A 12,659-nucleotide genomic window follows, 5' to 3' on the forward strand; every position below is an offset into this window, starting at 1 on the left:
GTACCCCGACTTCTCAGAGCCCCACCAGTACCAGCACATGATCCACAGTAGGACACACTGATTCCCCCCACACAAGCTCCAGCGCCCGCTCCTCTGCACCCGGATAAGGGAGGCTTCCCGGCAGCTGATAAGGCAGCACGTGACCTGATGTAGCAGATCGCAAGCTCCTAGGGATTTTCAGCTCCAGCGGAAAAGAAATTCCATCTCTGCTGCATCTCACTACTCCCCCTCCCCCCACTCCGACAATGATAAGGTCACGGCGCGCCCTCTGCTGGTCACTTGTCATATTGCGCCTCTGAAGTCAAACTCAGCCCAACGATAAACTCTCTGTTTTCTATAGGCAACTGCTTCTGTGTGTGAATATACCAGCCATAAAGCAGGGCTGGACTGCTGCTTACAATGGGGATCAGATAGGATCTCAGCTGCCATAAAGCAGGACAGGACTGCTGCTTACAATGGGGATTAGATAGGATCTCAGCTGCCATAAAGCAGGACAGGACTGCTGCTTACAATGGGGATCAGATAGGATCTGTGCAGCCACTGGGACAGAATGTTCTGTTATACAGATAGCTAGAATCTCAGCTGCCATAAAGCAGGACAGGACTGCTGCTTACAATGGGGATCAGATAGGATCTGTGCAGCCACTGGGACAGAATGTTCTGTTATACAGATAGCTAGAATCTCAGCTGCCATAAAGCAGGACAGGACTGCTGCTTACAATGCGGATCAGATAGGATCTGTGCAGCCACTGGGACAGAATGTTCTGTTATACAGATAGCTAGAATCTCAGCTGCCATAAAGCAGGACAGGACTGCTGCTTACAATGGGGATCAGATAGGATCTGTGCAGCCACTGGGACAGAATGTTCTGTTATACAGATAGCTAGAATCTCAGCTGCCATAAAGCCATGTTGGCTGAAGAATCCCAGCCTTTATTAAAGCCCAACAATATTATGGGTGATATTTTTATCTGAGCCTATTGGGCTGCTCCACTGTGGGAGGTTCTTGTCCATGGGCAGATTTTCAATAAGGTTAAGTCTCCCCAAATCTGTCTGACACCTAAAAAATAACTGAAGGGAAAAAAATAAGACCCTACTCACAGGGTCATTGTGAGACTGCAGTGAGGGCTCCTTCTATTATACCTGTTGTACAACTCTCTGGGGGATCTGATTGGCTGGAAGGCAAACTCTGACCCTCCCTCCAGCCAATCTATTTGTGGGCAAAAAAAACAGTACAGAGAAGAGGGGTTCTGCTGATTCTGAAGGTAATTCCCCCATCCCCCCAAATTGTTATACTAGGGAATGTCAGTTTCATGTAGATGTATAATTATTACTATTTTTTATTACTCATCTTTCTATTCAGACCTCTCCTATTCATATCACAGTCTCTTATTCATATCAGTGCATGGTTGCTAGGCGAACTTGGACTTTAGCAACCAGACTGCTGAACAAAAAGCTAAATAAGTCAAAAACCACAAATAATAGAAAATGAAAACCAATTGCAAATTGTCTCAGAAGATCCCTCTCTACATCATATTATTGTGAATAAAGCTCTAATAGCCCTGCCTCTATTTCTATAGCCCTATATAAGCTGTACTAATGTATCAGAGTGATGCTGCCTGTGCTCATGGGGGGCCCGTGGGGTGGGGGGCTCAATAGACTGACGTCTTTTGGAAATCGTATCTCTGTAGAGACTCCGGCAGCGCTGGAATTTGTTGACGGCTTTGCAATACACCCACGAAGGCCTGGGTCACAGATTTCTGTAGTTAGTACTACAGCCCACTTGGGATTGAATTTATCATCTGTTACAAGTTTAAAGGAACTGGAGCACAGAGATCAGGTGCATGATGGGAAAATATTGGTAAGTCAGCCCTGGCATTGCCAAGCTTGTAGCTGGTACATAGAGGCACATACAAGTGAATGTTGGGGGGCTCAGTGACTGCAGTTTGGGGGTGCCGCCTCTTTTAAAACAAAACTAGCAACCTTAATTGTGGCAGTTGTATCATGGACAACTCTGCATCCATAAAGGCAGCTACAAGGTGAGTTCCACTGTGTCCTCGTGCCATGAAGCTTGCAATCTAACCATTTAGGCTAAATACACAAACAGTGACTTTCCCAGGCCTGTGTGAGTCATAATCCAGCGCTAGTAGCCAATATGTGACTCACTGGGCCTCTCCCCATCCCGAGTGGAATATGAGTATCGGGGCTCAGAGCCGCTGCCTCCACCAGAGAAACTGCCTGTTTTTGGCAACTGCACAAAATCAGCACATTCAGCCCATTTAAGTGTTTGCTTTCTGATTAACCAAATGAAATAGAGAGAAGCCCGGACTTTGTTATCCCCGGGGGACACTGCAATCCTCGTGTACCCCAATACTGGGGCAGCTAATGTGCTTGTGTGTGTGGGGTGAGTGTGGGTGCAAACAGTCACATATATAGTGAATAAAGTACCCCCTCTTGTAAAATATAAGGATATTATAAGTTACCGAGGAGTTTCATGACCATATAAAAACGCGAGGCCGAAGGCCGAGTGTTTTTATACAGGTCATGGAACTCCGAGGTAACTTCTAATATCCTCATATTTTACAACTGGGGGTACTTTATTAATTATAATACACAAATTTTAGTGAGTCATGTGACAGAAATTACATCACTACTCACCGTTTATAACTGATGACATCACTACTCACCGTTTATAAGGATATAATTTACAAGATATTCATGGCTTTTGTGTATTATATAGAAATATACTGTAAATACTGGCAGTTGTGTCCAAAGCAGCTGCCACAATCCCCAAATATTTAGTGTCTCTGGGTGTGGCTGCAAAGGCAGAAATACTGGAAAAAAGACAAAAATGAGGGGGGAAAGAGGGGAGTTAGAGAAGGGGATAGAGGAGAAGACGAGAGCGTCGGGACGAGAGTGAAGAGACCCCGAGATCAGTAAGTACCAGCTTATTCCTTGCACTAATTGCTCACTATTGACTGGCCCACAGATGTGTAATTAGATGGTGACGCCCTTAGATAAAGGTGCCCCTAAAAATCCTATAGAAATGGACAGAAACATGTAGCGCCCCCCCAACCCCGGCAAACTGTCATGAACTCTATTTATTAAAAGTGCCAGTGTTTGTGCAATGAGTGTGTGTGTGTGTGTGAGATTGATGAGATTTGATTGTGGGTCTGTGAGTGAGACAATTCCTGGGTCAAATCTTACCCCTTCAGTGTGGCATTTATACACAGGCAATTTCCCTCTCCAAAGGTGCAACTGTCAGTTCACTATGTGCCAGAAGTCCTGAGCCCCCCGCAGATCGGCCCCTTGTCACTAGTTTCCATGTTGGGAATGATGGATTGTCTTATGGATAAGGGGCAGTTGTACAGTCCCCACAAATTGTGTGTGTGTGACGTGTCTATTTATATTAGGGATGCAACGAATCCAGGATTCGGTTCGGGATTCAACCTTTTTCAGCACGATTTGGATTCGGGCGAATCCTTCTGCCCGGCCAATCCGAATCTGAATATGCAAATTAGGGGTGGGGAGGGAAATCGATTGACACAAAACAAGGAAGTAAAAAAATGTTTTCCCCTTCCCACCCCTAATTTGCATATGCAAATTAGGATTCTGTTTGGTATTCGGCCGAATCTTAAATAGTGGATTCGAGGGTTTGGCCGAATCCAAAATAGTGGATTCTGTGCATCGCTAATTTATATGGGAGTGAGAAAGTGAGTGTGACAGGGAGAGAATAAAGCAGCAGAATGTGGGGTATAGACACAGAAGGATTGTGTATTAAGACAGTGGAAGAGAGAGGAACTGATGTGCTGAAGTCCCATAACTCCATTCAGAACGTTTCTAAGCATTTTTACAATTTACATTATTATTATTATTATTTTTTTTCGTTTCTGAGATATTTCGCTTTATTAACCTTTAATATAATAAAGTCTGTAACAACAACACCACCTGCTGGTCAGTTCCTGTAACTGTACAGAGACGTAGGCAAGAGATTTCTCTCTGCTCTGGAAAGAGATCAGAAGCCTCAGAAGATCTTTGTTGTGTTTTTCATGGGCAGAGCAACATCAACAGGTCTCTAAGAGACACTTTTACCCCCAATTTCGACCCCATTATAAAGATTTCTGGCTGTCAGGGTCTCACACTTCTCCTTTCTCACCCGTTTCTTGCAGAAATGCCCGAATTCAGTAAGGTGCACCTGTGCTTCCTACTCATGACCATCTCAGGCATTGGTGAGTATCACCGGGATTGTGGCATTTGTTGCACTAAATTATCAGCCCCCTGGTGGCAGTCACGTGTCCCTGAGTCCCCCCCATGGGGCTGTTAATTAGCGGCGTGTAGCAGTCTTGTGTCTTATTAAATCACCGGCTCATAGAGGAGCGAGTCTGGAAATGGAAAGTTTATTGGATCAACTCCCTTAACTTGTGTCCCCGAGGAGCGACACTGGAAAGTGACAGTTGCCTTACTCAGGGGTATTTAGCTCAGTCACAGCTCCACTCAGTTAATAACGACACCAGTTATAAAGAATCCTCTGAACCTGCAGCGACAACTGGGGCTAATTCTACTAAAACCAAATTGTGATAAGTTGTCTCAGCTTCAATGGACACAACTCTGCGGTTACGGTAACCAGGGTCGCCATTAGAAATCACGGGGCCCTGTACAACAAAATTTTCAGGGTCCCGCCACCAGATCCCGCCCACCCTGCCCCCAAGCCCTGCCCCAGATCCCGCCCACTCCACATCACGGTTAAAAGACCACACAGACATTAGAGCTTAAAAAAGTAACCCCCCCCCACACACACAAGTTATAAAAAGCTATTGGGGACCAGGGCCCTCTTATAGGTTTAAAATAAATAATGGCGCCCGGGCCCTCTATTAAGGTTTTTTTAAAAAAAGCATTGGTGCCAGGCCCCCCCTTACAAGTTAAAAAAAAATTGGTGCCCTAAAGAATATTTTTTTTCAAATACATTGGTGTCAGGGGCCTATAGAGTATTAAAATAAAACATTGGTGGCCAGGGGACTAAGAAAAATGTAAAAACACACATTGGTGTTCAGAGGAATTGAACTCGTGGCTTCAGGACTTCAACTTCGCCTCCTTTCGTGACTTTGGGTCTTTTCGTTGCTTCGGGACTTAAATTTTGTCTGTTTTTGTGACTTTGGGTCTTTTTTTCGCTTCGGGACTTCGAGTGTCGGCTTTTTCGGCACTTCTGCATTTCTAGCTGTTCGGTACTTTGGAAGGAGACAACTTCGCGCTGTCAAGGGAGGCCCGGCACTTACAAACACATGTAAGCGCCGAACAGAGGTAAAATGCAACATGCTGCGTCCCAACCTGCGTTCGGCGCTTACATGCGTCTGTGTGAGTACAGCCCCATTGACAGTAATGGCGTGAGTTTACTCCTGCACTCTCCTGTGGCTGAACGCATGAAACCAGAATGCAGGGGAGCGCAATTAATAACGCTCGTCTGTAAGAGCCCATGTATATATATAACTATGTATATAACTGAGATTTGGCACAGCCTTAAAGGATCAACTCATTTTGCTCCATTACCAATAAACAAACTGGAACTGGAAACTGCAAAAGACATTCGTCTTAAAGGGCCGGTAACACCTACACAGCACAAGGCTCTAACAAACACTGCATTATTTGTAGAAAGCCTGTCCTCCCCCCCCCCCACGCGCAACGGGACACAGAGACGGGCTCAGTTTACAGTTCAGTTAGGGCTCTTACATAAGGGCGTTTTTTTGGAGTACATGCACTCAATTATTGTGAAGGGGGCTGTACTCACACAGACGCATGTAAGCGCCAAACCAGGTGGGACACAGCATGTTGCATTTCACCTGCGTTTGACACTTACATGCGTCTGTGTGAGTACAGCCCCCTTCACAATAATTGAGTGCGTCTACTCCTGCGCTCCCCTGCGGCTGAACGGAAAAAATCGAAACGCAGAGGAGCAAAGGAAAAACGCCCGTGTGTAAGAGCCCTAAACTGTTTGTATTTGGTCACTAATAACTAATGACAGCTTATTCTAATTAATTATAATGAGCAATTATCTGTAACCATCAATATGGATTTGGTTCAGGATTCGGCCAAGATTCGGGTTTTTTCAGCAGGATTCACTTTTTGTCAGACAAACAAATTAATTAAAACATTGTAAACTGTGTGCCCAGTGCATGACTTTCTATGCAAATTAGGGTCGGATTCAGTTCAGTATTTGGCCAAAACTTTCACAAAGGATTTGGGATTCAGGTTTCAGCACATCCCTATTAAACTCTATACGTGACACTGCAATTACTGTCAGCCCTGTCCCTGCTTGTTGGTTTCTATCACTAGCAAATCATATTTGCACTAATTATTAGAATATTGCACATATTTGCACTAATTATTAGAATATTGCACATATTTGCACTAATTATTAGAATATTGCACATATTTGCAGAGACAGACACTGCCATATAATATGACTGAGCCCTAAGGGTCCAGTTTGGAGCTGGTTCAGGAGATTTTTGAACTCAAATCCCAGCATACTCCAGTATCATGTTCAGTTGTTAAAGGGGTTGTTCGTCTTTGAGTTTACGTTTAGTATGATGTAGAGACGGATATTCTGATACAATTTGCAATTGGTTTTCATTTTTTATTATTGAAGGTTTTTGGGTTATTTAGCTTTTTATTCAGCAGCTCTCCATTTTGCAATTTCAGCCATCTGGTTGCTAGGGTCCAAACTAGCCTAGCAACCATGCATTGATTTGAATAAGACACTGGAATATGAATAGGAGAGGTCTGAATAGAAAGATGAGTAATAAAAAGTATCAATAACAATAAATGTGTAGCCTTACAGAGCATTTGTTTTTTAGATGGGGTCAGTGACCCCCCATTTGAAAGCTGCAAACAGTCAGAAGCAAAAGGCTAATAATAAAAAAAAATAAACAATGAAGACCAATTGAAAAGTTGCTTAGACTTGGCCATTCTATAACATACTGAAAGTTAGTTTAAAGGGGAGCTGCTACTTACTGAGTTTCTATTTGCTGTGTCTGCAGCTGGGCCTGCCCTGGGGGATGTGATTGGTCGGAGAGACACTGGTGAGTACAGATTTTTGTTTTTACTTGAGTTAATAAGAAAACACAAATTATTATTATTACACTTATTATATGTTAAAGTGATATAACACTCTGTGCATTATAGATTCTGAGTTCACCAGTGGAACATACTATTGGCATACGGTGATCTTTTATTAACTGAGCACTTGTGTTTATGGGGCAGCTGCAAAGTCTCAGGCTTGGGAGGTGGGTGGAGCTGACCCCCGGGCACAGCAGCTGTGGGAGGAGCATGACGCTGGCAGACAGGAGACAGGTTTGTTGCTCCTCCCACAGCAACTGTGCCAACATCAAAGGCACCACCCACCTCTGGCTCCACAGTGAATATTAGGGGAATATGAAACATGTCTGACCCCAGCCTGTGTTTGTTTGTGTTCTAGATGATTCCGCAACCCCAACAGCAGGTGAGCTCTTCAGGCTTTCACTATAGGACTGTGTGTTAATGTGGACTAAATGGGAACACTTGGAGTTTCAGGACAGCAGCGTGGATTATTGCTAGTGGGAATGGCTCCAGGCTTTGTGCATGGCTTTACACAGACAGACAGTTACATATGTCCAAGAGACAGACACGTGTCCCCCAGTGACAGACAGCTTCATATGTCCAAGAGACAGACAGACACGTGTCCCCCATGGACAGACATCTACATATGTCCAAGAGACAGACATGTGTCCCCCAGTGACAGACAGCTTCATATGTCCAAGAGATAGACAGACATGTGTCCCCAGTGACAGACAGCTTCATATGTCCAAGAGACAGACAGACATGTCCCCCATGGACAGACAGCTCCATATGTCCAAGAGACAGACAGACATGTGTCCCCCAGGGACAGACAGATTCATATTTAGGGTTTTCATCTTTCCCCCCAATATACCGGCCAGTGTTCCAGGGAGGCCAGTGGTGATGTCAGTGAAGTGGGAGTCGCCCGGCCCTGGCTGCTGATTTAAGGAGTTGGCCAGTTAATTATTGGTCAAGTGGCAACTGTATTTATATCCCAGGGACAGATGTTACTATATCCCAAGTGACACAATTACTGAGAATGGCTGAGCCGACTAAAGTTGCTGTTTCCTTGTATTCTAGAAGCTTCACCTGCCCCTGATTTAGCATCAGGTGAGTCTTTCATCCTATTGTGTTTATTGTGTTGATTGTGATCACTCATTGTTGTGTCTAAATGTGACTGACTAATACTGTGCAGATATATAGATTATTAATGGACATTAACAGTGTGACATACCACTCCCAAACACTAGAGGGCACTGCATGCTAATGTATTGTGTTAATGAGCTGCTTATTTTAAAGGGGTAGTTCACCTTTAAATTAACTTTTACTATGATGAGACATTTTTCAATTTTATCTTTTGTTGTTTGTAAATGATATAGCTTTTTATTTTGCAGCTCTCCAGTTTGGAATTTTAGCAGCAGTTCGGTTGCTAGGGTCCCATTTACCCTAGCAACCAGGCAGTGGCGTGAATGAGACACTAGAAGGTGATAGGAGAGGGCCTGAATGTAAACATAAGTAACAGCAATACAATTTGTAGACTTGAAAACCTATAGTTTGTTTTGTTTTTGCTACTGGGGTCAGTGACCCCCGCCGTTTGAAAGCTGGAAAGAGACAGAAGTCAAATAATTAAAAAAAAACAATAAGAAGACCAATGGAATTATTATAATATCCCCTTCTCTTTGTTCCCTTAGATTGTAAAGAGGTCCAGTACCCCTGCACCCGGGTATATTCTGTACAGAAACCAGTCAAGCAGTGTATCAGTTATCTGTGTGTCACCAGGTAATGGGGGGTATAAATATATATAATGTGCCCCCCGTGTTGCAGAGGATGGGGGTCAGTTATTATCTGGGCTGTGGCTTAGACCTATCACCAGTCAGATACCTGCTATTCCTATTGTTCCCCAGCTGCATTCAGATAATTAAAGCTAAATTCTGATTGGTTAATAATAGCACCAGGACAGTTCTGATTAATGATTGGTTACTAATAAAAGCAGGGCAGTTGTAATGAATAACTGGGCTATATATAGACTGGGTATCACTGGTTAGTGCCAAATCCAATTAGTACTTATCTAAGTTAATCAGTCCCTTCTTCTCCCATCACATTCAGTAGGAAACAACACCAAAAACTGACAGTTGATGTCCTGGTGAGGCTCATTGTTATTGGCTCAGCCTAATTATGATGAATGTAGATGAGTTACATTCTCTCTGCCGCTTCGTAACATCTAATAAATGCTCTCATTTGTCACGGCTAGTGACTGCTACATGTTAGTTGCCATGGCAATGATTCTTCTTGGTGGCTGCCGTGAAAACAACGTCGTCTCTGTCGGTTGTTATGGTAACAGCTGTTTGGCTTGAGTTGCTAAAATGAAAATGGTGTTGTGATGAGTGCAGTGTATTCTGCTCCTTCATAGACATTTTTTTATTTATAAGATCACTTTATATTAAATAATCACCAGTTCACAAATCATACAACTAAACAAAAATAACCAAAAGTCCCACAAACCGACCCATACACCCTCCAGCCCGCAGAGTCCATCGCTCTGTCCATTGGCAACTTTTCCATAAAACCCACCAAATCAAAGGTCAGTTTGTAAAGTCTCCGTTTGTCCTACGGCCTTCCTTCCCCCACCACCAACCCAAATGAGCATTCCAGAAAAGTCTTTCCTGGACCAACCTCCTCCAGTTTCCATCACCCAACAAAAACATCCCACTTTCTTTATTCTGCTCCTTCATAGAGGCTGATTATTGTATCATGTGATGTATGTGCTCCCAGCCTGACATTTGTCTGACGCCTTCCTTCCCTTCTACACCTTTATTCTCTTGTTTATCTTCTATCACTTCCTTCTGTCTTCCTCTTCCTTCTCTTCTTTGTCTTCATTCTCTCCCTTCTTGTCTTTGTCTTCATTCTCTTGCTTCTCTTCTATCGCTTCCTTCTGTTCCTCTTCCTTCTCTTATGTGTCTTCATTCCCTTCCTTCTCTAACTCTTCCTTCTTTTCTTCCTCTTTCTTCTCTACTTTGTCTTCATTTTCTTGTATATCTTCTATCGCTTCCTTCTGTTCTTCCTCTTCCTTCTCTTATGTGTCTTCATTCCCTTCCTTCTCTATCTCTTCCTTCTTTTCTTCCTCTTTCTTCTCTACTTTGTCTTCATTTTCTTGTTTCTCTTCTATCGCTTCCTTCTGTTCTTCTGTTCTTCCTCTACCTCCTCTTATTTGTCTTCCTTCTCTTCCTTTTCTATGTCTTCCTTTATTTCTTCCTCTTCCTTCTTTTCTGTGTCTTCATTTTCTTGTTTATCTTCTATTGCTTCTTTCTGTTCTTCCTCTTTCTTCTATTCTTTGTATTCATTCTTGTCCTTGTCTTCATTCCCTGGCTTCTCTTCTATCGCTTCCTTCTGTTCTTCCTCTTCCTTCTCTTATTTGTCTTCATTTTCTTCCTTCTCTATCGCTTCTTTCTTTTCTTCCTCTTCGCTCTCTGCTTTGACTTCATTTTCTTGCTTATTTTCTACTGCTTCTTCTGTTCTTCCTTTTCCTTCTCTTATCAGTCTTCATTCTGTTCCTTCTCATTTTCTCTTCCTTCTTTTCTTCCTCTTCATTCTCTACTTCCCCCTTCTCTTCTACTCTTCTCTGCTGTCTTTTCTTCTTCCTTCTTTTCTTCCTCTTCCATCCATTCAACATATTATATTGCCTGCCATATATTATTGTTTGTCATTATTTTGGTATGATGCTTGGGTCATGGGTCCCAGCAGGCATGTAGCATGGGGGTGGTGGAAAGGGGGAGGAGCAGAGCCTTTAAGTCCCCACTAGGGCAGTAGAACCCACGTTGGCAGATAACAGAACCAAACAATGGTTTGCACTTTGGAATGCTCATAATGACCCTGTGGGCCCTTGTCCTGACAAGGCATAAATTCTGAAACATGTCTCACACATGGGGGTCATCATGTTGTCATGTTTTGTCTCTTTAATAATGTCTTTCTTTATTCTCCATCCTCTTTGTCAGTGTTCGACGGGTTTATATTCTCAACAAGGAGATCTGCACAAAAATCATGTGTAAGGAGGATGAACTGATTCAGGGTAAGTGATTAAAGTCATTGAACTGGTGGTAGCATGTCCATCACTGCTTCTTCTAATTCATTTCTCCCCTCCTAACTGCCCTCTAACAGAAGACAAGTGTCGAGAGCTGGCTGGACTGCCTCCCCGACGCCTTCCTCAGCCTGACACTCCTGAAGATTCAGAAGACAAAACAACCCCTCAACCATAGGGAAATTTGTTACAGGGAAACCAAGATATTGTTTATCCCCAAATATTGTACCAGAACCTTCTGAAATCTGCACCCCCAGAATACTGTAACCAGGTCCATACTGCAGACCTCAAATATTGTACTTTCCTACTCATATCCATGTTATATCCTCTACTACAGGATTTCCCCAACTCATTCCATACGGCCCAATCTAAAAACGTTAATGGGCCAGGTGTCTCTGAAATAGTAAAGGTGCTACGTCAACAAAGTGTGGTGGGACTTTGGTGGTAGAGTTGATTATCTTGAAGATGCTCCACGGCACTGTATAGCACACATTTATATCTGTGTATTTATAAGTAATCAGATGTCACTTTAAGTACCATATAAACCCGTTTTTGTACTCCCAGTTGCATCTCTTTTTCCATGTCCATTTCCTTTGATAAAGAAGTACATGAGCTACAGATTAGAGAAGATCTCACAAGAGAATATAATGTAGAATTTAGGTTTATCACTGTTTGGGTCTCCTTATGGTCTGTACCAAGTTCCTCCCATGGGTACTATATATATATTACCACAGTTCATTACTATACTGGAGAAACCGTCGCTGGTCACTAGTGGGATGTTGTCATTAATGCCTTATCATGGTCATAGTGAGAATAAGGAAAGGCTCTAAAGCTCTTTTACATATGGAATTTATTGACACACAGTCCTTGACATAACTGATCATGAAACTTGCCTCCAGGACAATCTTTCTAGCCCCTCCTTGCCCAAACTAAACAGCTCTGGCCCTATCTTTATACAGAGGTGTTTCCTGATAGGACTAGGTGTTTCTACTGCAGTTTAGGGTTTTATTAGGACTTCTCTATCTCCTCCAACTTCTCTAGCTCCTCATACATGTCATCTGTAGTGCCTCAATCTACTACCACAGGAGTGAACTTTAGAGGGCCAGTGGAGCATGGTCTAGTTTGGCAAGGTTAGTCAAATATAGTCATGGAAATGGCCAACTATGTGTTTCCAGGCCAGAGAAGATCTAATGAGGTTGTTGTACAATTCATAAGACCAGTTTATTTGCAGTCTATAGTCACTTCCAAGCAATGTGGTTTCATGACAAGGAGGGCCACCTGCTCTGAGACAAAAATTCCATCCTTCCTTCTTTATCCTTCTGATTCATGGAGTTGAACCAATATATTGATGATACTGATGCACCTGCACAGCCGTTTTATGCCCCCTGGCCTCACTGGCACTTAACTTGGCCGTTCCTTCCTGATTCCCATAAATCAATTGGACCAGTCACTGGATCAACAAGACTGAGGAAGGACTTTAAGTTCCCTGCTGTCCAGAGA

At 43.2% G+C, this 12,659-nt stretch overlaps 1 protein-coding gene across 3 annotated transcripts; it reads left to right on the plus strand.

The window, feature by feature from the left end:
- The first annotated feature begins 1,840 nt into the window (after positions 1 to 1,840).
- LOC108696041 (microfibrillar-associated protein 5) lies at positions 1,841 to 11,722 on the plus strand. Of its 3 annotated transcripts, none has more exons than XM_041570171.1 (8): positions 1,841 to 1,859; positions 4,168 to 4,227; positions 7,030 to 7,071; positions 7,467 to 7,490; positions 8,165 to 8,194; positions 8,776 to 8,863; positions 11,077 to 11,150; positions 11,240 to 11,722. In XM_041570171.1, the coding sequence occupies exons 2-8, from the start codon at positions 4,170 to 4,172 to the stop codon at positions 11,335 to 11,337; spliced, it is 414 nt and encodes a 137-aa protein (XP_041426105.1). In that variant the 5' UTR covers positions 1,841 to 1,859; positions 4,168 to 4,169; the 3' UTR covers positions 11,338 to 11,722. The 3 variants fall into 3 exon arrangements, with proteins under 3 accessions (XP_041426105.1, XP_018080514.1, XP_041426104.1); XM_018225025.2 differs by lacking the exon at positions 1,841 to 1,859 and adding an exon at positions 2,800 to 2,934; XM_041570170.1 differs by lacking the exon at positions 1,841 to 1,859 and adding an exon at positions 4,033 to 4,069.
- The last annotated feature ends 937 nt before the right edge of the window (positions 11,723 to 12,659 follow it).

Source organism: Xenopus laevis, chromosome 7L, assembly GCF_017654675.1.
Source record: "Xenopus laevis strain J_2021 chromosome 7L, Xenopus_laevis_v10.1, whole genome shotgun sequence".
NCBI lineage: Eukaryota > Metazoa > Chordata > Amphibia > Anura > Pipidae > Xenopus > Xenopus laevis.

Bases quoted from the DNA above. Each gene is read 5' to 3' on its own strand.
- LOC108696041 (XM_041570170.1), top strand. From the start codon at position 4,048: ATGGGCAGAGCAACATCAACAG. The intron at 4,228-7,029 runs GTGAGTATCACC...CTGTGTCTGCAG, and splicing joins CATGACCATCTCAGGCATTG to CTGGGCCTGCCCTGGGGGAT. The intron at 8,864-11,076 runs GTAATGGGGGGT...CCTCTTTGTCAG, and splicing joins AGTTATCTGTGTGTCACCAG to TGTTCGACGGGTTTATATTC.